Genomic DNA, 25,432 nt, shown 5'->3' on the forward strand with positions numbered 1-25,432 from the left:
TCTCGGTCAGGCACCTTCCCCACCCCGACTATGCCGGAGCCCGCGTCTTTGCCTCATCCCACCACCCTTAGAAGTGGACTGGCAGCTCGGGAGAGCCTTGGTCGCCTCTTCCCCGCCCAGCGCAGGGGCTGAAGGACTGGGGATTTTCACGCAGCGGTGCCACCGCCGCACGGCGGTGCAGGGGAAGCCAGCGCAGGCCAGGCGACCTGGACGCCCGCAGGTGGCCCCCCAGGGCATGGGCGGCGGGAACGCGCCCGAGCCTTTGGAAAACTGCGCCACCAAGGACCCTGGGAAACCGAGTCCCCGTCCGTTTCTAAATTCAGCGCCGAGGAGCGGAAACAGCCGCACTGAGTCCGGTCCAGGCCCTAAGCCTACCGAGCCTCAGTTTTCTCGTCTGTCGAATGGGGACAATGCCCGCTACAGAATTTTTTTCGTAAAGCACCTTACGCATCATAGGCGCCTGCCATAGGAAATGGTAGTTAGTTTTTGTCAACAGGCCCCTTGATACTATTTGCTTCCTATTATCCTGTCTTGTCCTAGAGCAAATTCAAGCCACTTTGGGGGCAGAGAGCCATTTAATGTTGAGCGTCTGGCAAGCGCCACTTCGCCTCCAAGTACCAACGACCCTGATCCAGAGCGTGGGAATCCGGAAGTCGAGTCCCGGAAGGTGGGGAGGGGATTCTTGAACCCCCGTTCTACACAGGGACCTAATTAGGCCTCAGAAGTGGCTCCCTTAAAGCCCGTTAAGTGGGCACCAACATTATGCGCCAAACTCCTGCTGCGGCCGGGGTCCGCCGCCGCCCCTTCAGATTCCAGTTTCTTTTCTCTGGCCCTGCTGCCCCACCCCCCGCAGCTGCCTGGGGATTTGCCCAGTGATCAGTGACGTAGAGGAGACTAAAGTTTCCATTGGAGGACGGAGTTCGGCAGGGGCCAATCCCAGGGCTGGCCCGAGAGAAATCTCGGCGGAGGGCTCCGGGGAGCCGGGAGATTACGGGGCGGGGACGCGCTGTCGCGCTGGTTGCTCGTGGAGAAACGAGACCCGGAACAGACCGGCGCGGGAGAGCAGCGGCTCGGGCGCTGGGTTCGCGGCCCGGAGCTCGGGACTGGTGAGTGGGGGTATTGACGAGAAAAAGGTAGCGAAACAGCAGTCTCTCATACGCACCCCACGGTTGGGGCGAGCGAATGAGGCCGTCAGGCCCCGGGGCAGAACCGGGCCAGGCCGCGGGGCGGGGCGGGTCGGGGAGGGGGCAAGTTCGCTGCGTCCTCCTGACCAGCCGGATCCGTGCTGCTTGCTTTGCCCTCCATTCGCCCCTCACTCGTGAGTCTTCGTCGCTTTCTGTGTCCAGCTCAGACTCCGATCCCCCGTAGTCCCCAGAGCCAGAAGTAAGCGGGACCCGGATGACGGTCTGGTGGTTTGGAGCGTTGTGAATAGATGGCCAATCCCGCTGCACGACCAAAGTCAGGTTCCCTTTCCTTTTTTCTCATTTTTATTTTTTCTTATTTTTATCAGAGTAAGCCGATTTGGGCACCTACACTTGGACCTGTTTGGTTTTCCTCCACATTTTCTGGCTATTTAGCCTTAGGGAAAAAAAAGTGCATAAATTTAACTTTGTGAAGTAAATGGGAGGAAGACTCTTAAAAATTCCCAGTAGATTCCAGATTTTGACACCACCACCATTTGTGTGTGTTTCAAAAGAGAGAAGAATGACAATTGTTCATGCATGCCTGAACCTACTGTTTAACTGTTAGCTGAAGTCATAATCCCTAGCATATTTTCCTCCAAGTTAAAAAAGAGAAAACACCATTTCTAAAAACAGGTTTTCTTTAATGTTCCCAAAATTTCTATTTTTAATATACTTTATTTTTTAGAATGATTTTAGATTTACAGAAAAATTGAGAAAATAGTTCAAAGTTCCCATATAGCTCAAACCTGTTTCTTCCTTTGACATTTTACAACGATCTGGTACATTTATTGCAATTAATGAACCAACAGTGGTTCATTATTACTGCCAAAGCCCACAGTGTATTTGAATTTCCTTTTTCCCTAAGTACTTTTCCTGCATGATCCCACCCAGGTTACCACATTGCATTTAATTATCATGTCTCTTTACGTTCCTCTTGGCTGTGGCAATTTCTCTGACTTTATTTTGATGACCTTGACTGTTTTGAAGAATATTAGTGTGTTAGTCACCTTTCCTTCATTGCAATAAATACCTGAGATAATTAACTTACAAAAAGAAAAAGTTTACTTTGGCTCACAGTTTTGGAGGTTTCAGTCCAGTACTGATTGACCTTTGTTCATTTGGGCCTGTGGGCAGGCAGCTTAGCATGGTGGGAAGCACATAGCAGAACAAAACCACTCACCTCATATGCCCAGGAAGTTAAAGAGAGAGAAAGGAATTGACTGGGGTCCCACAGTCCTCTTCTAAGGCACTCTCCCAGTGACTTAAGTACCTCCCACTAATCTCTACCTCTTAAACTTTCCACTGCCTCCCAATAGTACCAAGGTGAGGAGTGAACCTTTACCACATGTGCTTTTGGGGGATATTTAACATCCAAACTGTAGCAAGTTGATGTTTATATTGTAGAGTGCCCCTCTATCAGGATTTGTCTCATGTTTTCCTCCTGAGACTGGGCTTACAGATCATCCAAAGGAAACCACAGAAGTAGATTGCCACATTCATCACATCCTATCTAGGGTATCATGCCATTCTTGTGATTTATGACTTGATGTTGATCTTGATCACCTGGCTCAGAGTGTTTGTCAGATTTCTCTACTGTGAAGTTACACACTATGTTTTTCTCTCTTTGCATACTGGATTCTTTGGAAGTTACTGTGTTCATTCCATGCCTAAGAGTGGGGAGTTATGTTTCTCTGCCCCTGAGGACAAGTATCTCCATATTTGATTTCACGAGATTCTTCTTCATGGGAGATTTGTCTCATCTCCCCTAATTATCCAGTCATTTGTTTGTATCAGTATGGCTTCATAGATATTTTATACTTTAGGTTATAATTCTGTAGTAGATTATTTTCTTGCTCAAATTGTTGCAGTTTTAGCCATTGGGAGTTCTTTCAAGTTGGCTCCTGTGGTCCTATTTTAATTGTGGTTTTTTGCAATAGCAGAAACATTTTTACTTATGTGACTGACCTCTCCTGAGCTTCAGACCGGCTGATGAACTTGACAAAAAATTTTCTTGTTAAAAAGTAAGGAAATTGAGGTCCAAGAGCAGTGGGAGACTTCTGAGATAGTCACTTGTACAGGAGAATAATGGGCAGTACTTAGACTGGGTCAGACGTCACAGAAGACACTGCAAACTTCAGGTATAGCTTCTGAATTGAGACTTCTTCAGGTAACTTCAAACTTAGATCCCCAGGATGAGAATAGAAAATACATGGAAAATGGGAAGAAGTTATTTTTGGAAAATGAGGCTTAATTTGGCTGGAATCTAGGATGAAATAGAACTTGCCAACTTGGTAGAAATGGATTATTGACATTCCCCGCAAAATTTGTGTGTGTGTGTGTGTGTGTGTGTGTGTGTAAGGAGGCCCAGGGAGACCTGGGTGATTGTAGCAAAGAATATCTAACCCTCAGAACCTGATGCTGAGTCAAGTCTGTGAAGTGGGAAAGGGGAATGTGGTAAAGGTGGGGAGAGAGGGAAGGGGAGACAGTAGAGTGGTTCTGATTGAGAGGATGACATTAATTTCAACAACAGTTACCTAACAACAGACTTTTACTTTGGGCCAGATACTCGAAATAAAAAAAAAGAAGTAAAAGTCAATGAGGCATGACCTTTGGCTTACATGCTGGTTGGGTTAGAAGACAGGTAAAAATACCTATTATGGAGCCAGGTACTGGTAGCTCACGCCTATAATCCTAGCTACTCAGGAGGCAGAGGTCAGGGGGATTGTGGTTTGAAGCCAGGCCCAGGCAGATTGTTCAAGAGACCCTATCTCAAAAATACCCAACACAAAACAGAGCTGGTGGAGCGGCTCAAATGGTAGAGTGCCTGCATAACAAGTGTGAGACCCTGAGTTCAAACCCCAGTACCACCAGGATACATATTTATCAATTATGAAGCAGTGCGATAGTGCTATCATAAATATACGGTGTTCAGAACTACAGGGGCAAACTGAAGGAGGGACACAGGAAGGACCTCACAGATAAGGAGACCAGTCCTGTTCAGGCCTTCAAGGCTAAGCTGGGCCTGAGAGTCAGGTGAGGAGAGTGGGAAGGTGAGGGGGCTGTCTTCCCTTTACACCTAGCTGTGGAGCATTAGGCAGGGTGAGGCCACATTGTGTGAGGGGGCTTGTGTGCCCTGCTGTACAGTTTTGACCTCAGCTAAGAGTTTTGAAGCAGGAGAATAACAGCAAGAATAACAGCATGAGATCAATGTGTTAGAAAGATAATCTTGGCAACACTCTTAGGAGATAGGCCACACCTCACCAAGTCTGAAGTGCCATCAGATACTCCATGTGCCTTTAGTTTATGTTTCATGTGAAAAAAATATTTTTCCAGTTAAATTCTCATGGGCCATTGATCACATTTCAGAGACACTGAGACGCGATTGCATGGGTAGCTCAACATTGATGAAAAATCGTAACTCCTTGGCTGCTGGCTTAGATGACTCTTGCCTGGATATGAGTAGTTAGAATATCTATCTCACTAAACCATTCATGTTGAGTTTTCTGGCTTCACTTGCCATCTTAACACTAAATTTGATATGCTGGTCTTTTCCTGCCTGATAGCCAAATTGTCAAAAATTGGCACCACAACATCAGGGATTTCTGACCCAAAGATTTCAGCTAAGTATATTCTACTTTGGTTGCTTTTGATAACAGCAGTAACTTTATGTTGCACATTGAATATTGTGGTGTACCTGCCAAACACTACTTTTAGTTTGTTCTGTGAATGGCCTTTATATTCTCCCCACCTTTGTTTCTTCATGGTGTTTTGAGACCCAGAAAGGTCAAGAATCTAGCCCTGGGCTACACAGCAGAGTAGCTGAGGCTGGCTGAAAATCCAGGTGTTTGAGCCTTGACATAGGACTCTTTGCTGCAGACTTTGGGTTAGAATGACAGCTGAAGGTGGAAGAAGATTCTGCTGTGTTTTCTTAGAAGTTCTAAGAGCTGTGGGGAGGGACCATGGTGGCTGAGAGCAGGTTGGAGGTCTGTCATGTCCTAGCAAGTTGTGTCATATCTGTGAGGACCAGGGAGAGAAATGCCACTTGCAAAACCTCTGTCTACCTCAGTTGGCTGATGCTTCTGAACAAGCTATTTGTGTATTTCAGCCTAATAAGATTCAGTAACTTCTCTGCTGTATCAAGATCCTTTTTTCACAGGTTAACAGACGAGTTCAAGCTGTTTGGGCAGAGAGTTTACTGACTCACAGGACTGAAAAGTTCAAGGGTAGGCCTAGCTTCAGGCAGATACTGACACAGTTTGAAAAGCTGCCATCGGGACCTGCTTTCTTTCACTTCATCTCCCTAGGTTGGCTTCATTCTCAGAGACTAAACTGGTTAGCAAGATTGCTGTAATAGCTTCGAGCCAAACTACCTTACCTCTTTTTTTTTTTTTTGTGGCAGTACTGGGGTTTGAATTCAGGGCCTCATGCTTGCTAGGCAGGTGCTCTTACTCCTTGAGCCACTGCACCAGCCCCTACCTCACCTTTTGCAAGTTCTTAAGAAACTAGAAGAATTCCCTCCCCACCTTCCCATCTAGCTCTCCTTGTGATTGCCTGTAATGGAGTCCTATTTTCCCCTGAAGCAAAGTGGGGTGATGGGGGAGGTCATTAATGGGCTTAAAACTGATTCCTTTGCTTCACACTGGAGCTGAGGGAAAGCTCAGAGGGAATTCTGAAAGGAATTGGGCAAAGGAAGGAAAAATGGAAGCCCTTTTCCTCTCCCCCACAAAACACTCACTGTAACTTACTAGTTGGATCATCGAGTGCAGTATCCTCCACTGCTGCAGGATTCTGTAACCAGGCCTCTCTCACTTTGGTTTTTTTTCCTTTGTTTGTTTCTTCTTTTTTTAGTGTTAAACATGTATACACAATGGGATTCTATTTCCATTCATCAGATTGGTGAGAATTACCAGGTGTTGGCAAGGCTGGGGAGCAACTCAAGCACTCCTTGCCTGCTGGTGAGAGCACTCCTTGCCTGCAGTCACTTTGGAAGCAGTTTGGCCTGTTCTAGTCAAGTTGAGGATACCTCCATTTGCCTGTATGTGCAGACTCATGGGAGCAGTGTTTGTAATGGTCCCAAACTGGAAATAACCCAGATGGCCATGGCATAAAGAATTGGAGTCATAGAGCAGCAATGAAAGTGAACAAAATCAATCATATGAATGAATGTCATCAACATGATGTTAATAGTAAAAACAAAATGAACAAACAAACAAAAAATACCATGCAATATGATTCTACTCATTTGAGACTGAAAATCAGACTGAAATTCCCTGAATGTGCCCGATCTTTTCTCATCTAGGAAGCTAAGTAGGGTCCGGCCTGGTTAGTACTTGGATAGGAGACTGAAAATCAATATGGTGTGAATGCATACTTACGGCAAAGACTCAAGAAAAGGGATGGAGTGTTCACCACCAATATAGTTTATGCCACCACAACTATTTTTGTCAGACATAGCCTTTTCTGTACTTGTTTTTCTACCTTCTTGGAGCCAACCTTAGATACCATGACCTGATGATGGTGTGTTCTTCTGTTCTTTGTTGTCTGTAGCTAGTAATTGCTGGAGAGAGAGAATGGGAGCTACAATTGCTCGCATTCCTTCAGCAGACACTTGAGAAGCACCTTTGCTCCAGACATGCTCTGCCCATGCTGTATGTCTTGGCTTCCTTGGCCAATTTTCATATTATTACATTAGGACTTGGAATTGCAGAGACATACAGGGTGCAACGTGGGGTCCTTTCAAGGTTGTATGAGGGGAGCACAGTGTCCCCCAGTTTGACAAGTTAGGAAAGAGTAACCAGAGGAGATGGTGTTCAGCTGAGAACTCAAGCTGAAAGAGAAATTTGCTAAGTGGAAAAAGGATGGTGTCCTAGGTGGAAGGAACAGCGTTTTCAGAGAGGTTGGCTGGGGAAGAGCTTAGCACTTTTTTTAGGGCCTGGAGAGGGGTTTGGTTTGGCTGTGGGTTGAGATGGAATTGGAGGGGAGGAATGGCAGGAAATGAGCAGGGAGACAGGGTCAGGCCTACATTATCTGGGGACTCCCAGAGGAAAGGAAGGAAAGGAGTTTTGACTTTATCCCTGGGCACTAGAAAGCCATTTAGGGGTTTTAACCAGGGTTGTTGTGATCATACTGCCATTTTATATCCGGGCTTGTGGGGAGGTCTAAGTACATCGAGAAACCCTTGAGGGTTTGATAATCCCCACTGTTGGATCCATCAAAGCTCTGAAGGATACTCGGTTATCTGTGGAATGGCAGAAACTTTGTCATTATTTAACCTATTTTAAAAATTTTTTAAAATTTTTTGGCAGTACTGGGGTTTAAACCATGGCCTCATGCTTGTTAGGCAGATGCTTTACTACTTGAATCACCCTCCGTCCCAGACTTTTCCAGTTTTATTCCTGCTGTGACCTTAGTACCTGGCACATAATAGCTACCCAATAAATACCTTTTAATTGTTGAATGAATTGACACCCTCCTGTTTCAAACCCTCAGTGGCTTCACAGGGCTGTTAGGATAAAGTCCAGAGTTTTTATCAGGGCCCCCCAGTCTTGCATACTTTTTTCCTCCTATTTCAAGCCCTGATAGTTTATCCCTCCACATCTTCCTCCACCTCTGACCAGTCCAGTCAGTTTCTCAACCTGCTGCCACACTCTCCCTCCTGACAGCTGTATCTCTCTGCCTGTGAGACTCTCATCTACATCACTCCGTAGGGGTGAGGGAAGTTTCATTTTTCAGGCACCAAAATCTAGTGGAGAGAGGCTTCTCTTACCATCTCTGCTATCCGGCAAACCAAGGCAAGGCTCTGACCTTCACAAGTGGTTTGTTGTCCTGCCTAGACATTAGAGTCACCTGGAGAGTTTTTGTTTGATTTGAAATACCAAAGCCTGGATCCACCTTCAGAGACTCTGATTCTGTTGGTCTGGCTATGTGTGAAGCCATCCCAGGTGATTCTCATGTGTTGTCAGGGTTTTGAACCTTTCTGTCAGATGATAAAGAATTCCTTCTTACATTTGCTGGTGCTGAGCACCAGACAATTCTTGGGACTATTGTAGGCAAGAGAGAACTTGGTTCATGATTCAACATTTGGTGGATGTTCAGGCATAAACACTCAGCAAAAACTGAGAGCTCTCAGTTTTTTCCCAAGGCTGGACTGCGCAGCAGGTCAGTGGCAGGACAAGACCACTTTAAAGCCTTGTCTCACCCACCTCCTGTGGTGGCTGTCTCTGAACACTGTGGGAATTTCCACTGTTCAGAACATTACAGAGCATGTCTGGAGCCTAGCCCTGGTGGTGCATGTGGCCTGTTCTGCCTTCAGAGCACCATTGTTGCTTGGCCTGTGAGAGAAAGTGAAACTCAAATGGGACCACAGAAGTGCACTGTACAGTTACTAGGATCTCTTGGGACAGCCTGGTGGCCAGTCCTCAGCCATGGCCAGGGTTATAAGATTAAGGAGCCCCAGCCTTTAACCTCGTAAGCAGGGTATAGCCATTCCTCTAGTTTGCATATCCAGATCACTTGCTTTTTTGCTTTGAATTCTGTCCTCTCTAGGTTCATGAGAGGTGTCTCTCAGAATTTTACCTCTAGGAGGATTTACTTATTTCAGATTAAGAAATGGCCTTAATCTGGGGTCCCAAGCATCCTTAAATGGGGTTTTCACAGGGGTTGGAGTCCTGGCATGACAGGAAAAATGGCTGTTATTTAGAGGCCAAGGTGCATGCTTGAGAAGCAGCCTGGGGAAATCAAAAGAACCTTGAGCCTCTAGCCTGGAAACCTGGGTGCAAACACACACCTTCACACTTTCTTTTCTGGGCCTCAGAGTTAACATCTAGAACTCAGTGTCTTTTACCATACCTTTCTGAGGCATGTCAGAGTCCAAGGCAGCAAGAAGCAGGGATGGAGGCACTAGATGTGCTGCAGAAAAAGCCACAGAACATGGAGGAGTTGTTCAGCACGCATAGGAGAATTTGGTTGCTATTGAAATGTGGAGCCAGACCGTGGACCCTTTCCCTGTGGAATTGGGCCAGAGCAGGGTTGGATGCAGGGAGTGTGAGTGTCTGCATACAAAGTGTGGACGTTCATAGTAACTTTCCTCAGCTAGTTTTTGCAGTTTGCAGTGATTCTCACAGCCAAGAATTGGTGCCCAGCATCCACATGCTGAAATGTACTGCCAGGAATTACAGTGTCACCTGCCAGTCTGTGAACAAATACGGGTTAGGTATTTATGCAGTCCCTCGACTTTGTAGGAGAGAGGTGCATTACTGGGAGAGGGGAAGTCAGTAAAAGATACACATGTCCGTAGTTCACAGAACACCTCAGGCCTTGTCTTTCCGAGCATTTTCATGGTTTTGCAGAAATGCAACTAGCTTCTGCCCTTTTTTTTTTTTTTTTCCTCAGTACTGGAGCTTGAACCAAGGGACTTGTACTCGCTAGGCAGGTGCTTACTACCCCTTGAGCCACACCTCCAGCCCAGCTTCTGGCTTATTGAAGGGACAAACTGCTTCATGGGGCGGTGGTATTTGACCTTAGGTACAGTATAATTCAAGAAGTGGCTTCCTCAGTGTTCAGAATTCTCATTTGAGTGAAAGGGAGTGGAGGTGGACCATGCTCTGCCTTCTATAGCTTCTGTCTGTACAAAAGCCAGGAATGGAGGGGAGAGAAGTACTTTTACCCCTTCTTGTAGAAACCTGTGGAGATAATCAGAGAGAATATGCTGAAGGCAAAAATGATAAAAGGGGGAAATCATAGGGGAACATTGTAAGTGTGGGGAGAATTTTTGGAAGCTGTGTGTGGTGGTGCATGTCTGTAATCCTAGCACTTGGGAGGTTGAGGTACGAGGAGCTAGAGTTCAAAGCCAGCCTGGGTTATAGCAAGAACCCATCTCATAAAACAGAAACAAACAAAAAGAGTTTTTGGAGAAGTTGAATTTTGCATTGCACCTGATAGAGTGTGGGGAAAGGTTTGGATGCAGTTTGCCCACGTCTCTCATACTCAACTGCATTTTCTCCAATACTGAAATCTTGAGAGTCCTCCTTCCATCACGAAAAAGGAAAAAGTGCTATCCAACAGGAATGCCGTATGGTACAGATTGTGATAGGAGAGGCTAGGGTGCTTTCAGTTAGTATCAGCAGAACTTATGCCTCTTTTCTTTTGCCAGCACTACCCAGCTTACAGAGCCTTCCATGCAGATGACCTCACAAGAGCATCCTACCAAAGGAACTGGTATTAGACCCCATTTTACAGGGTACTTGGGTAGGAAAGGGAGTGTGATGGATTGGGCTGAGGTGTTGGCACTAGGCATTGCTTCCTACCCATGTGCCCTGGGGCAAGTTGCTTAACCCCACTGAGCCTCAGTCTTCTCAGGAAAGTATTCCAAGCATGAAGTTACCCTAAGATTCATAAATTGCAGATATCAGCTCGGTACTGGCATTTAATCCTAGCTACTTGGGACGCTGTTATCAGAGGATTGTGGTTTGAGGCCAGCCCAGGCAAATAGTTCAGAAGACCCCCATCTCCAAAATAACCAAAGCAAAAAGGACTGGAGGTGTGGCTCAAGCAGTAGAATGTCTGCTTTGTGAGTGTGAAGCCCTGAGTTCAAATTTCAGTTATATATATATGACAGATGCCATTGTCAGGAAGTTGTTAGTTATCTGGTTATTGGGTTGCAGAGCCTAAAGTTAAACCTGGGTTGTTCAAGTGCTGGATTTATACTTCGAGTCTTAGCCATACTCCTTTTCTCAATATACATGCTAAAACATCCATGAGAGGATAGGCTCTCAAATACAAATGGCTATATAATTAGCATTGTTTTCATTTCCTCTGAATCCATTCATTTGTTCAGTACATGTTTATTGGAGCATCTACAAGATTTCAAGCACTCTTATGTATGGCAGTGATTTAAACAATTTAAACCATTTTTAGAACATGGTAGAGCAGGTGCTAGTAGCTCATGCCTGTTATCCTAGATGCTCAGGAGGCAGAGAACAGGAGAATCATGGTTCAAAGCCAGCCCTGGGTTTGTGAGCCCCTCCCTTGAAAAAACCCATCACAAAAAAAAGGGCTGGTGGAGTGGCTCAAGTAGTAAGAGCGCCTGTCTAGCAAGCACAAAGTCCTAAGTTCAAAGTCCAGTACTGTCAAAAAGTTTTCAAAAAAAAAAGATATGGTACAAAACTATAGTCCCTTACCCTACAAAATGTTTCTCTTTCTTTTTGAACCATTTCAAAGTAGGTTGTAGTCATAAAGTTCTAACTATTGCAGTATCCACTGCTAAAAATACAGACATTCTCATACTTAGTCTTAATAAACGTCATTAAGAAAATAATTTCCCAATGTATTTTGATGTATCTGTTAATAATCCCAAAACTATTTTTATAATTTTTTAAAACCAGGATCCGGTCAAGAATTATGTTTTGCATTCAGTTGTTATTTCTCTTTTATGTCAATAACTTTTTAAAAGACCAGACCAGTTGTCTTATGGAATGTCCTACATTCTGGATTTATCTGATTGCTTCCTCATGATGTGGTTTAACTCCTTTATCAGCACTTTTTTTGTGGTAACAACATCCCTCATATTATCTATAAACTTGAAGTGAGTTCTAAAAGCTTGATTGGTTTCATTCAAGTCAAACATTTTTGGCAAGAAAATTTCACAGGTGATGCTGTGTAATTCATATTGAGGCTTCATCAGGAAACGTGTGCCTGCTTGCCTGTCTGTTATTGATGCTGGCTTTGGTCACTTGGTTAAGGTGACCACTGGACTTCTTTCTCATCAAGGTACATTAGGAAGTAATCCATTGGGTGGTACTTTGGCACCAGGGGAACTATCTTGTTCCCCAAAACCTTTCACCTAGTGGTTTTAGCATCTTTTGATGATCTTTGTGTTATAACGGCAATTTTAAAATGTTTTTTTGTTGTTGTTGTCAGGTGTTTTATTTTTTTTCAGTAGTGGAGATTGAACCCAGGGCCTTTACTTGCTAAGCAAGTACACTTATCTCTTGAGCTACATCCCCAGCTCAAAATGGTGATTTTCTTTCCTCTCTCTCTTTTTTTGGGTGGTGGTAGTGGTGTTTGTTGCTGAGGTCAAACTCAGGACCCCATGCATATGAAGCACATGTTTACCACTGAGCTACACCATCAGTCCAAAACAATGTATAATTCTGTTATTCCTCTTCTTACTAGCTAATGTTCTTCATAATTTTTTTGGTGGTACTGGGGTTTGAATTTACAGTCTTACACTTGCTAGGCAGGTAGTCAACCACTTGAGCCATACTTCCAGCCTCCTCCTGACAGTTTTATTTAATACATATGGAGTAATTTGTATACAGTTTCAAGAGCGCTAAAGACCCACTGAAGCCCAGTATGGAGCCTGGGTTAAGGTTGACGCTGAGTGGTGAAGGTGTCATATTTTGTGTGGAAGAGCACCTGTAACTGAGCTCCCATAATCCCTTTATTCTTATAATAAATTTCAAGATAAATTCCCATCCTTAAAAGATTACACTTTCTGTTCCTCAACTTTTAAACTTTCAGGCCATTCAACAAATTGATATGAAAAAGGGATCCCAAGGCTGGCAGAGTGACTCAAGTGGTGGAGCACCTGCCTAGCAAGCATGAACCTTTGAGTTCAAACCCCACCACTGCCATTAAAAAAAAGGAAAAGAAAAAGGGCTCCAAAGACCAGCAAATTCACCCAGTGGCATTTCCTTTTCTTCTTTTTTTTTTTTTTGGTGGGTATGTGCACGTGTGTTGGGATTGAACCTTCTTCAAACCCTTCACAGTATGTTACAAGTAAAAGAATGCTGAGCTACCCTTATTTCTCAAGCGTAAAACCAAGAAATTGGGTCAAGGCAACTCCTAACGTTTCCACCAGCCTTACTAACATTCTAGGGACTTAATATTACCTTCATTTGTCAGTTAAATTTCTCAGTCCCTTCATTTGAGCTTTGACATACATGTTTTTTCACATTCATTACCACTCTTAAAGTCACACATATCTAAATCCATGAGTGCTTCCAATTGGAATTTACCCTCAACAGTATAATAATCCCTTACATTTATGTAGTGCTTTGACTTTATAAAGAACTTTTTATATATTATCACATTAGATCCTCAAGGAATAGACATTATGTTCCTGCTTTGTTCTCTCTTTGGGTCTTACATAGTAGGGGGTTTATTTCTATGCTGTTAGTGACACTATTGACAAAGGCCACTGAACTCTGTTGTGATGGACTTTCATTATACATACCAATAATAGTTCTGATTTGCCTGTGGTTCCAATTGCCTCATTCCAGCCTTGCAGTTACCTTTGTACCCTGTTGGCTGACTTCCCAGCCATGGCTTTCTTTCCTTCCATGAATCTATAGCAGAGCCACCCTCCTACCCATGCCCCACCCCAAGAGGACCTTGTTTACTGTAACTGTGAAGCACATATGGCACTTCGACTGGTTCTCCTCATTTATGCTCTTGCTGCTACTTTCAGTTTGAACTCTCTCTTTGTGATTTGGGTACTCACTGCGTTTGAGAGCCAAAGATCTGGGTTTTTACCTAGATTTCTTTCTGTGTACCACTCTTAATGCTGAGAACTTTCAACATAATTCTTTCATATAACCTGCTTAGAAACCCTTGAAGGGGGCTGATGGAGTGGCTCAAGTGGTAGAGTGCCTGTCTAACAAGCTGGAGATCCTGAGTTCAATCTCTAGTACTACCATAAATAATTAATTAATAAATAAATGAATCAAGCAAGCAAGCAAGAAACCCTTGAAGGTAAGTATCACTCCCTTTGTTTTGTAGATGGATAAACTGAGGCCCAGAGTATTTAGATGACTTCTCTGTTGTTACAGAGCCAGAGGCAGGAGCAGGTATTGGGTCAGATGCACTGAGCCTTGTAACCTTGGTCAGAACTGGGTTAGGGCTACAGAGGTTAACAGGACTGACCAGGGTCCTATCTGGCTTGATCTTCTGTGATCCCTGGAAGGGCCATCCTTCCAGCAGCCTCAGTCAGCCAAGGGTTCCTCCCATACTGGCTCCTCTTGTGAGCTCAGCTGTGACAGTCCACCCTTGATACCAGCAGAGCAGCCATGCCGGGTCAAAGGCGAGTCAGAGCTGAGAATCTATCAAGTATGCCCAGGCTGTGCTCTGCTAATGGGCTGAGTTTAGATAAAATCCAGTTCCTAGAGAGAGTAAACTGAGCCAAAGTCATAGAACAGCCCAGGGAAATACTCCCACAGGAAGACATCAGCATGCAGGCTCTTAAATGCTTTTTGTTTTGATCAAGAATCTCAGTGCTCTTAATCCTTCATACCTGAAACCTAGAGAAGCAAACAAAAGGAGGCTCTTGCTCTGTTGGGACCCCAGTGGATGGATGTGCAGCTTATGTACTGAGGGAGTGCCATGTACATGGTAGACATTGTAGATTTACATGTTCATTATAACCATTTTTCAGCAGTAGTGATCAATAGTTCTGTTATAGTTGATTATTAGAGCAACTTCTTGAGGCAGGACTTGCTCTCCCAATAACAAGGTCTGGGCTAGTAGCATCGCTGCTCTTTACTCTACCACACCATTCTCTCTGTGCCTCAGTTTTCTCATCTATGAAATGAGGGGTCTGGATTAGATTGGTAAGGATCCTTTTTCTCTGACATTGTGAGTCTTGTAGGAGCTGGTGGTACCAACTGAGTACTGGAACTGTCAGCCCTGTGCAAGGGTGCTACCCCTGCCCCTTTTGTGTGCCTGACCTTGACTCCATGTCTGGTCTCCAAGGAGGCGAAGCCCCACCAGTGAACAGAGACCCTCCTGAGCTAAGGGCACCATGGCCACATCAGCCCCCTTGCGGAGCCTGGAAGAGGAGGTGACCTGTTCCATCTGCCTCGATTACCTGCGGGACCCTGTGACCATTGACTGTGGCCATGTCTTCTGCCGAAGCTGCACCACTGATGTCCGCCCCATCTCAGGGAACCGCCCTGTCTGCCCACTGTGCAAGAAGCCTTTCAAGAAGGAGAACATCCGGCCCGTATGGCAGCTGGCCAGCCTGGTAGAGAACATCGAACGCCTGAAGGTGGACAAGGGCAGGCAGCCAGGAGAGGTGGCCCAGGAACAGCAGGACATGAAGCTGTGTGAGCGGCATCAGGAGAAACTGCATTACTACTGCGAGGATGATGGGAAGCTGCTGTGCGTGATGTGCCGGGAGTCCCGGGAGCACCGGCCCCACACGGCCGTCCTTGTGGAGAAGGCTGCTCTGCCCCAGAGGGTAAGCCCTCCTCACCTGCGGAGGGAGCCCTGCCACCTTCCTTGGGAACTCTGCCCTGCAGACCTCAGGAGGCCTGGCTAAGGCCCCTCTGAAGGGTTCTTACTGGCTGAGGACTCAGGCTGAATTCTCCCTCCTGCCCCAGCCCAGAGCATCGATCTGTCTTCACTGCTTGTCTTTCCACAGGAAAAAATCCTGAACCACCTGAGCACCCTAAGGAGAGACAGAGACAAAATTCAGGGCTTTCAGGCAAAGGGAGAGGCTGATATCATGGCTGCGCTGGTAAGTGAGCTGTTAGGGAGCCGTGAGATGGTTCACCTGTGCAGGGCAGGGAGAGCCGGGCAAATAGATGGCAGCTGGGAGGGATTTCTAGGAGTGGCTTGTGGGAGGAAGGGTGTCAGCTGGTAGCTGGCAGACCTAGGCTTTAGCTCAAGCTCTGTTCATATGAGCTAGCTGTATGCCTCAGGCTTTGGGTCTGCTTCTTATTTGACAGGTGAGTGGGTCGTTTAGCTGGCAGCTGGGATGTCTTCTTTCCCCTGTGATTCTCACCTCAGCTGCAGGGCCCATGTGTGGCAGCTGTGGCTCTTCTGCTAGGGCACTGAGGAAGGCCTGGCTTTACTCTCACTTTGAAGGGGTTGGGGAAAGATACGACTTCCTGAGTGGAGAGCAGCCAGAGGGTTTGGAAGGAAGGAGCTGACTGCAGGGTAGGAACTAAGGGAAAGGTTAAGGAAGGCTTCACTAGCTCTGACTGATGCCCTGTCTAGTCAGGCCCAGGCCCTTGGTTGGCAGTGAGTAGAAGACAGGCAGCATGTCATGTGTTTGATTAGAGATGGAGTTAAGAGGAAAAGAACTGATAAAATGGTTCCAGTTTTTTTGGGGGTAGTGTGTGTGCTGGGAAAGTGGGCAGTGGAGGGATGTTGGGGCCAGGCCCAGCAGCAAGGGACTAGGCCCTGGGAGGGGGAAAGAGGGTAAAACTGGAGAAAGCTCAAGCCTAAGGAACACCTCCAGGCCCCAGTGTGCATGGGCATCTGCAGCCCAGCATCAGCCAGATCTCTGAATTGGCAAGGGGATTTGGAGACAGGAAAGCACATGTCCCTGAGTACGCACAGTCCAGTTTCACTGAGGAAACAGGGTGCAGTCCTGCACAGCAGGGATCCTTTATACATAATATAGGGTGCTGGAAGGAGTGTTGATCAGGCTTGGATGGCATTAATCAAGCAAAACTTCCTGGAAGAGGCAGCATAGAAATTTTGTGTTGGCTTATGAAGCGTGGGGTTCCTTTGACATCCCCAAAACACACTGAGTCACCTAGAAGATAGTGGCTGACCAATCAGCAGTCAGTAGCAGTAGTGGAGGGAACTGAACCAATTCACTAATCAAATCTCCTTTGAGAAGAGAAGGGTGGACCAGGGGCACCTGATGGCTTCTCCCATCTCAAGGGCTGTAGAATTCATGAATGGCAGTCATCGGGGGTAAGAGCCAGTCTGGGATCCTGGAGGCATCCTACACACCTAGGCAGAGACATCACCCTTTTCCCCTTCCTGCCCCTGCAGAAGAAGCTGCAGGAACAGAGGCAGTACATCGTGGCAGAGTTTAAGCAGGGCCATCAGTTCCTGAAGAAGCGGGAGCAGCATCTGCTGGACCAGCTGGCCACCCTGGAGCAGCTGCTCACAGAGGGCAGGGAGAAGTTCAAGACCCGGGGCGTTGGGGAGCTCGCCCGGCTGGCTGTAGTCATATCTGAGCTGGAGGGCAAGGCACGGCAGCCGGCTGCAGAGCTCATGCAGGTGAGAGACCAAGCCAGACCGGGGCTGGGAGATCCAGGGTAGGACCCAGCGCGCACTCCTTTATAACAGCTTGTGAGAGTCACATCCTCTTGGGGCCTCAGTTTTGTTACCTGAAACGTGAGTTTGATAGTCTTACCGTTCTCTCTTATTACAGGGGTTGCATGGGCAAGTAAGTTAACTGACGTGTCAATTCGAAAAATAAATCATATACAAAAAAGTATTTAGAAAATTAAAAAGTGCTGTAAAAATAGAAGGGAAGGTTCTTAAGATGGTAATTACCACTTCCATCCTCATCACTATCACCATGACCCTTCCTTGTAACATATTAGATACTTTGGTGGAAGCTTTATGTGGTTCTGGAGATGAAGAAAGGTGTTGTGACTGGGATGACCAAGGGAAGGCTGAATGGTGGCTCTTGTCAAGGGCCATGGTGTCTGGAAGGGATGAGCAAATGGGCAAGGGAGATGGATATCGGGATGTTTTCTCTGGGACCATGAGATTATCCCCAGGGAACAAGATGGGAGACTTGCAGGTAAGCTGCCTCAGGATACTTCCTGGATCAATAACTTTGATGCTGAGACCAAGTTGTCAGTTTGAAATGACACCATATTGCCTTCATCCTGGTGCTTGAACCAGGCACCACCCTGAATAAGGCTGAGCAGCCTTTAAAAGGGGAACCAGGACAGGGGCTATCCAATGGTCTCCCCCACTTGCAGACTTTACGGTAGCTGGACCTATCTCTAGAAATGGATCCCAGGGTAGTGGCAAGGCAAATCAATACCAGGAGTAAGATATTGCAAGGGTATTCCCCGCTTATGTATGCCAAGATAGGCCATGTGGGCAGGAGGCCTCTGCCTGCCTTCTCATCATGGATTCAGATGCATGGAAGAAAACTGGCAGGGTTTTACTCTTCTACTCCGGTCCCTATCCATGAAGTTACTGAGGTCCAGAGCATGGGAGGGATATGTCTCAAGTCTTGGGTCAGGTCAAGTATAAAAGTTGGGACTCAAGCCAGGCGTCCTGACTCCCTGGCCGTAGGCTTTTGTTCTTTCCTCTCACTTTGTCCAAGATGTGTCCTGGCCCCTCCTTTTCCTCAGATGTCATCGGTTGCCCTAACTTTCTCTCATCAGACTCTTTGACTGGGTTACTTGCTCCCTCTCCTCTCCTCCTTCCCCTTCAGGGATGCAGTGTATGGATGTACAGTTGTGTGGGAGCAGAGAGGCACATGGCCCAGCATGCTGGTGGGGCTGACACCAGTGTGTCTGCCTAGAGGGGCCTTTTCCTAATCACCTGGGAGTTGTCTGAAGGAAGAGGGACTGCCTTCTGTGACTCAGAGCTCTTAGACTGAAGCTCCTCTGGAAATGTGGGGGTGGGGGGAAACCGAGAGAAGGGAGAGAAAGGGGGTATCTGCTTAAAACCAGTACATGACGTGTTGGTACTGGTTAGTTTTGTTGGTGTTTGTTCAGGTTTGACTTGACTGCAAGGAAACTGGAGAACTAACTCCGTGATTATTGTTAGTATTTTTCCGGAGATTATTTAGGTGTCACAGACTGTTAAGAAAGAGGCCCCAAATAGGGTCCTGAAGTCTGAGAGGGAAGCAGAAGTGAGAGAGAAGCAGAACAAAGAATTCTGCCTTTTTGATAAAGGGGGTAGAAAAGGAAAGAGAGGCCTAGTGGCACTTGCTATAATCCCAGCCCTGGGGAGGCTGAGGCAGGAGCATTGCAAATTTGAGGCTAGCCTGAGCTGTATAACAAGACCCTGTCTCAAACAAAAAAGAAAAAAGAAAAGAACGAGAGACTTGGGCTGGAAGTGTCAAGAAAATGACAACAAAGAGACATGAACGTCCTCCTGAGGCTGGTCCCGGGCTGGTCCCAGGCTAGCCCTGGGCCCACCTACAGGAGGCAGGTCTGCATCTCTGCCTCTCCCACTGTTGGGAAGAGTTTTCCTGAGTTTACTCTGTTAATAACCAGAATGTCCCACACCAGAGATTGCTGTGATTCATGGTACTAGCTTTACTGCTTTCCCTGATTGCTTGCCAAAAGAGTGATCAGGGTTCTCCAGGAGCCGTGGGCAGGTGTCTCCCTCCTAAGGCCCTGTGTGCAGCTGCAGATGGACCTCTAGTCTTCTTTCCCCTTCTCTTGGCTGCTTACAAGCTTTAATCCTTAAATGACCCCTCTCCTGTATTCTTTTCTTTTCCATTCTAGCAACTTGCATGTTACAAAATGTGCCTGCTTGGCCCACATCACCCACCCTGGTACTGCCCCCTTCATTTGTTCTTCTTTACCACCTTTTTTAAGCTGAGTTGTCAGCACACACTGCCTGTTTTGTCACCCCATCATCTGAAACTGTCTGGGACTTGCTTGTTTTGAAGGACAGATTAGAAAGATTTGCTATAAACTCAGCCTATCTCTGGCCAGTTACTTTTTAGGGGTGGAGCAGATGTATCGCTTGACTTTTCTTGTCTACCTTGGAGCAAAGCCCTGCAGTTCTTCTTGAACCTTCTGAAACTATCCCTTGCAGCCACAATTTGGTGATTCTATTTGTTTCCCAAATCTCACCCTCCTGTCAGTCTATGGCCATACCACCTTGAACACACCCGATCTTATCTAAGGAAGTCAACCTGCCCTCTCCCCATCCCCTTTACTCTCTTTTTTTCCATAGTGCTTATTGTTGACTAACATAATATGTCATTATATTTGTTATGTTGTTTATTGTCTGCTCCTCACTGCTAGGATGTCAGCTCTGCACAGGTAGGGATTTATGTCTCTCTTTTTTTTTTTTTTACTGCTGTCTCCCATGCTTCTAGATCAATGCTTGGTACATGGGAATAACTTAATAAAGATTTGTGAAATGAGTGAAAGGAAGGCAAAAATGAATTAATACAGAGTACTATGGAGGCTTTAGATTCACAAAAGAAGATCTACATAGCATCTCAAAAGAACCACCTTCCACTCACCCTGTCCATCTACCTGTCTTCCCCTCACACAGACAGCACTACTCTCCTCCCTGTTGCTCGAGCCATGGCCTGTCCTTGATTACCCTTGGCCAGTATGTCCCCTTGTGTCTGTCTTCAAAACATTCCTGGAATGTGCAGCTTCTCTCCTATCTCCATTGCCACCACCCTACTTCAGGACATCTTCATCTTCCTGGCCCACAGCAGCCACTTCCAAACTGGCTACACCATGGTCACATTGCATACCTTCTTCCATTTTCTTCAGGGTATCTCAACTGCTTGGTCACTTAGGATTTTGACCAATTTCTGTGCAGAAGTTTATTTCTGTCTCAGTAGTGGTTCAGAGGCAGAGGATCTAGAGACGTTCATGAATGAGGTTATCCAGGAAGCTGGGTTACTTCCATTTGATTGTTCCCAGCTTCTGGAGATGTTGTCCTCAGCTTTGTGGTGAAGTCGGGCTCATTACCATGATTTCCAAAATTCAGCCAAGGAGAAAAGACTAGGAAGCTTTTTTTTTTTTTTAAAGGACAAGACCCCTCATTCCATAGTCCCAAGGCTGTAACCCGTTCATGAGTAGAACTGGTTATAGGGAACCTGGGAAATGTAGTTTCCTGTATGGCCACATGCCCAGCTCTAATTCTAGGGGTTCTGTTACTAAAAAGGAGAGAACAAGACCTGGAGATACTTAGCAGTGTCAGCCTCATATAAAGCAGATCACATACATCATTCCCCTGCTTGAAATCCTTTGGTGGCTTTCCACTGTACATGAAATAAAATTCAAACTCCTACCACTCATATGCAGGCTTAGGCAATCTGGCCCTGCCTCCTTCTCCAAGGCCTTTCCCATTTCTTATGGCCAGTCTTCACCTCGACAGTACTTTCTCATTCTTCAAACCTTGACCCAAGTGTCTCCATAGAGAGGTTAGCTCTGTGTCTCCCACTTCCAGTTGCTTCTGTCCTTATGATCATTTTGTTTGTTTTCTTGTTGTTTTATCCATTGCCCCACTAGAATGTCAGCTCCCTAAGGGAGAGACCATATTTCTTTTGCTCACTGTTGTGTCCCTGCCTCTGATACAGTGTTGGGCATACATGAATGCAGTCTTACTGGTTCATATTAATGCTGTGCTTTCTTTCCTTCCAGGACACTAGAGACATCATCAACAGGTAAAAGAACTTCCTTTCACAGCATACCTCATTCTGTGTTCCCTCCCTTCTTCCCTGACTGTGGTCCATGTTGGTGAATTGGGAGTGGAATGGTATCAAAAATGCCTGCAGCCCTGGTTCATCCTCTGGCCTTCTGGGAAGGATGTTTAAGAACATCCCTACAGAATGGAGACTGCTGTCCCCTGAGCACATTTTTTGTATGACCCCAGCTCCTAGGCCCACTGTCCTTGCTTGAGGCAGAGCAAAGTGGGGAGGGGAGAAGCCTGACTTACTAGATAAAAGCACTTACAGGTAGAGTCTGCTGATGGTCTTAAGTCCTGGCTCAGCCTCAGCTAGTGTCTTGGGCCCCTCTTTTTCTATCTCCTGAGTGGATATCAAACCTTTCCTGCCCCCTTCGCAATTGTCATGAATATTGGGAGAAAAGCAAGAAGAGCCAAGTAATAGGTTGTTATGTCTGTCATTTTCTCAGGTATCCACGGAAGAAGTTCTGGATTGGGAAACCCATCCCTCACATGGTTAAAAGAAAGACTGGAGAATTTTCAGATAAACTCCTCTCTCTGCAGCGAGGCCTGAGGCAATTCCAAGGTAAAGATGGGGAAAGTGTCAGGGCAGGAGTCAGGATGGGACTGAGAGAGGGTACCTGGCTTTTCAGTGTCATATTCTCCAATCTCACTGTTCTGAAGGGTTCCTAGTTGCTGTCTCTTTTCTTCTTGAGGTCTCGGGGATAGGGCTTTGTCACAAAATACCGCCCAAGTAAGAAATGGGCCCATAAATTTGCTGGATTTGAAGGTCATTGCTGTCCTTTTTTCCTCCCCAGGAAAGCTGCTGAGAGACTTAGAATATAAGACAGGTAAGTGTACAAAGGGTTGTTCCCATATTTACTCCAAATAAAGTAAACTTCCCTAAGGAAATTCTCACTGACCCACTCTGCTCCCAGGTAGCCCTTCTCTTTTGCAGCAGGAAGAATTTCCTAGCTTCAAACCTGAAGCCTCACCCCCTTGCATTTTCTGACCAATCTCTTACTCTTGAGTCTACAGAAGACTTCTGCTTGGTGGTCTGACCCTTCTCTACACCATGTTATGTTACTTGATCCTCGCAAGTCCTGCCACCAGTCCTTTTCCTTCTTATCTGCCAATGTGGTCCTGTATTTGGAGCAAATAGCAATGGCCACCTAAGGCCAGAGGCTATCCCTGCCCAAGTCCCCTGCTGTGCTCCCTCAGCCCAACTGCTGGGTTGTTCACTGTGTACCTCCAAAGGACACTGTACTTATAGGCCAGGATGTGAATAGCATCCCTTGGATTATGCAGTGTGGCAGCCCTGCCATGAGCCCCATGGAGACTAATGTTCTCTTTCCAGCTTGCCAATGACACTGTTATCTTGTCCCTGCAGTAAATGTCACCCTGGACCCACAGTCAGCCAGTGGGTACCTGCAGCTGTCGGAGGACTGGAAGTGTGTGACCTACAGCAGCCTGTACCAGAGTACCTCCCTGCACCCCCAGCAGTTTGATTGTGAGCCAGGGGTGCTAGGCAGCAAGGGCTTCACCTGGGGCAAGGTGTACTGGGAAGTAGAGGTGGAGAGGGAAGGCTGGTCTGAGGATGAAGAGGAGGGGGAGGAGGAGGAAGAGGGGGAAGAAGAGGAGGAGGAAGAGGAACCCGGCTATGAAGATGGATACGATGAGTGGGAAACGGATGAGGATGAGGAATCACTGGGGGATGAAGAGGAAGAGGAGGAGGAAGAGGAGGAGGAAGTTCTGGAAAGCTGCATGGTGGGGGTGGCCAGAGACTCTGTGAAGAGGAAGGGAGACCTCTCCCTGCGGCCAGAGGATGGAGTGTGGGCACTGCGCCTCTCTTCCTCCGGTATCTGGGCCAACACCAGCCCTGAGGCCCAGCTGTTCCCGGCGCTGCGGCCTCGGAGAGTGGGCATCGCCCTGGATTATGAAGGGGGCACCGTGACTTTCACTAATGCAGAGTCGCAGGAACTCATTTACACCTTCACTGCCACCTTCACCCGGCGCCTGGTCCCTTTTCTGTGGCTCAAGTGGCCAGGAACACGTCTCCTTCTCAGACCTTGAGCCCCAACACCTGCCTGGGCCCCATACTCACAGAAGCTTCACTTCTCTAGCTTCTGGAACTCTGTGACAGGGGAGGGATGTCTGGCTAGAGCACCTGGAGCAGGGAAGAGGAGGAACCCTATTTCTATTGCCACCTGCTTCCCCATGGCAGGTGGCCTAAGACCTCACTCAGTGCTGTTTGTAGTGCCCTAATTGGGCTCTTTCCCCCCATCTACTGACTTCCTGGGAGACCTTCTGTTCCTGAAGTCCACAAGGACTCCCTTCCTCCTTTGCCCCAGTTATCTTTTTTGAATAAGGGTTCAAGGCAGGATTTTCTGTCCCAATATGGCATCCTATGCCACTGGTCTTAGGAAAGAGCATTGATTATACCTGGGGCCATTTTGTTGTCCTCACACGCTTATAGATTCCCTTTGCCCAAATTTGCTCTGTTGCCCATCTTCCCTGACATTTTAAACAGACCTCCTACCCCCAACTCGAGTTAAACATATGTGAAAATGCTGAAAATCCACTGAATGAAAATCCGCTGAGGCCTCCCAGGCCATTTAAGTTGGCCACCTGAAGTGCCATGGGAATTATCTCCTGATGAAGCACGGAGGGGACCCAGGTGGAACCAGGGCTGAGCATGAGAGTTTTCCATAGCTAAGGAGATGGGACTCACTGGAGCCCTCTGGTCTTGGGGGAAGGATCTAGATACATGTGGCTCTGGAGTAACAGCAGCTATCTATAAATTACCACTGCAGTTGATGCTTGTGAAGGGAGTTTTTAAAAGAATCCAGAACATCTTGATCTGTGCATCTAAAAACACCAGATCAAAACTTCTCCAAGAGAGCAAAACCTCCCTGGCTTTGGGAGCTCTGACAGTTCCTCCAGGAGGACATTAGACTTCTGCCACTGCCCTCCTCAGTGGCCACACTCACTCTCCAGGAGAGGAAATAGGAAGGGGAAGACAAGGCCTTGTGAGGAGAGGGAAGGTAGAGAAGTCCATAACAAGCCAGCACTTCACTGTCAGGAGAGATCATGAAGTATCTCCTCCTCACTGTGGATCCAATTCCAAGTCCCAACCCAGTTCAGTCACTTGTAGTGCCCACAGTTTTAACTCAAGCTTCCTGCTCCAAAGTGACATCCCAGTTTTGCCCTTACCCACTGCAAGTACTCCACCAGTCCTCTGCTTATCCAAGTGTTAACTCCTTCCCTCTCTCAGAGAGAAACTGTTCCTAACCACTCATCTCAGTGGTCTCTTAGCACCACACTGCCCTGGAGCTGCCCACGTTGTGTATATCACATGCTGCCTGAGTCCATGTGCATCTTATTTCCCGCCTCTAGTTTTGTAAGCTCCTGGAGAATGGATGCCATCTCTTAATACTTGTGTTCTCCATGGCACCTAGTGCAGTGCTGGGCGCAGAGTAGGTGCTCAATAAAGACTTGTTCAATGAATGGCCTAGAGACTATGTTTTTACTGCAATTCTGATGTCACCAGACTTCAGTCTAAGAGGTTCATTCTATTGATGCCAGTAGCCCAGGGTTTTCCTTTTGTCTCTAAACTCTGGCATTGCTTTCTATCCTCTGTTTGCACACATGCTGCCCTTTCTGGAAGTCCTGAGAGAAGAGCCTCCTATGGACACAGACCAGCCAGCACCAAGGCTCCACCTTGCTCTCCTGCAGTGGTTTGCTGAGCTGAGGTCCCACACTTTGGGAGCAGGTGATGACCAGATTCCTTCAGAAGGACTCATCAGCTAGCACACCATGTTCCTTTGGAAAATAAGTGTCCCAAAGGAATCCATCCACAGCAATTCAGTCTGTCTCCCAACACATCAGCTGTCTAACCATTTCTTGTCCTGATTATTTTGAAATTGCCATCTTAAGAAAGGAAAAGAGGACTGGAGGTGTCACTCAGGTGGTAGAGTGCCTGCTTCGCAAGTGTGAAGCCCTGAGTTCAAATCCCAGTCCCACCAAGGGAAAAAAAAAAAGGAAGAGAGAACTACCCCTAAGACTGTACCAGTGGCAAAGATCATATTTCTTCCTTGTATTTCCATTTGTGGATA

The 25,432-nt window shown here is 46.7% G+C and overlaps 1 protein-coding gene across 4 annotated transcripts; it reads left to right on the forward strand.

The window, feature by feature from the left end:
• Window positions 1–999: 999 nt before the first annotated feature.
• LOC109687297 (tripartite motif-containing protein 26) lies at window positions 1,000–24,824 on the forward strand. Of its 4 annotated transcripts, none has more exons than XM_074082625.1 (8): window positions 1,000–1,106; window positions 14,934–15,420; window positions 15,604–15,699; window positions 16,971–17,201; window positions 21,296–21,318; window positions 21,788–21,903; window positions 22,136–22,168; window positions 22,708–24,824. In XM_074082625.1, the coding sequence occupies exons 2-8, from the start codon at window positions 14,983–14,985 to the stop codon at window positions 23,388–23,390; spliced, it is 1,620 nt and encodes a 539-aa protein (XP_073938726.1). In that variant the 5' UTR covers window positions 1,000–1,106; window positions 14,934–14,982; the 3' UTR covers window positions 23,391–24,824. The 4 variants fall into 4 exon arrangements, with proteins under 4 accessions (XP_073938726.1, XP_073938727.1, XP_073938728.1 ...); XM_074082626.1 differs by having other exon boundaries at window positions 1,039–1,106; window positions 14,830–15,420; XM_074082627.1 differs by having other exon boundaries at window positions 1,071–1,106; window positions 14,822–15,420.
• The last annotated feature ends 608 nt before the right edge of the window (window positions 24,825–25,432 follow it).

The sequence above is a fragment of the Castor canadensis genome, chromosome 8 (genome assembly GCF_047511655.1).
Source record: "Castor canadensis chromosome 8, mCasCan1.hap1v2, whole genome shotgun sequence".
Classification (NCBI taxonomy): Eukaryota; Metazoa; Chordata; class Mammalia; order Rodentia; family Castoridae; genus Castor; species Castor canadensis.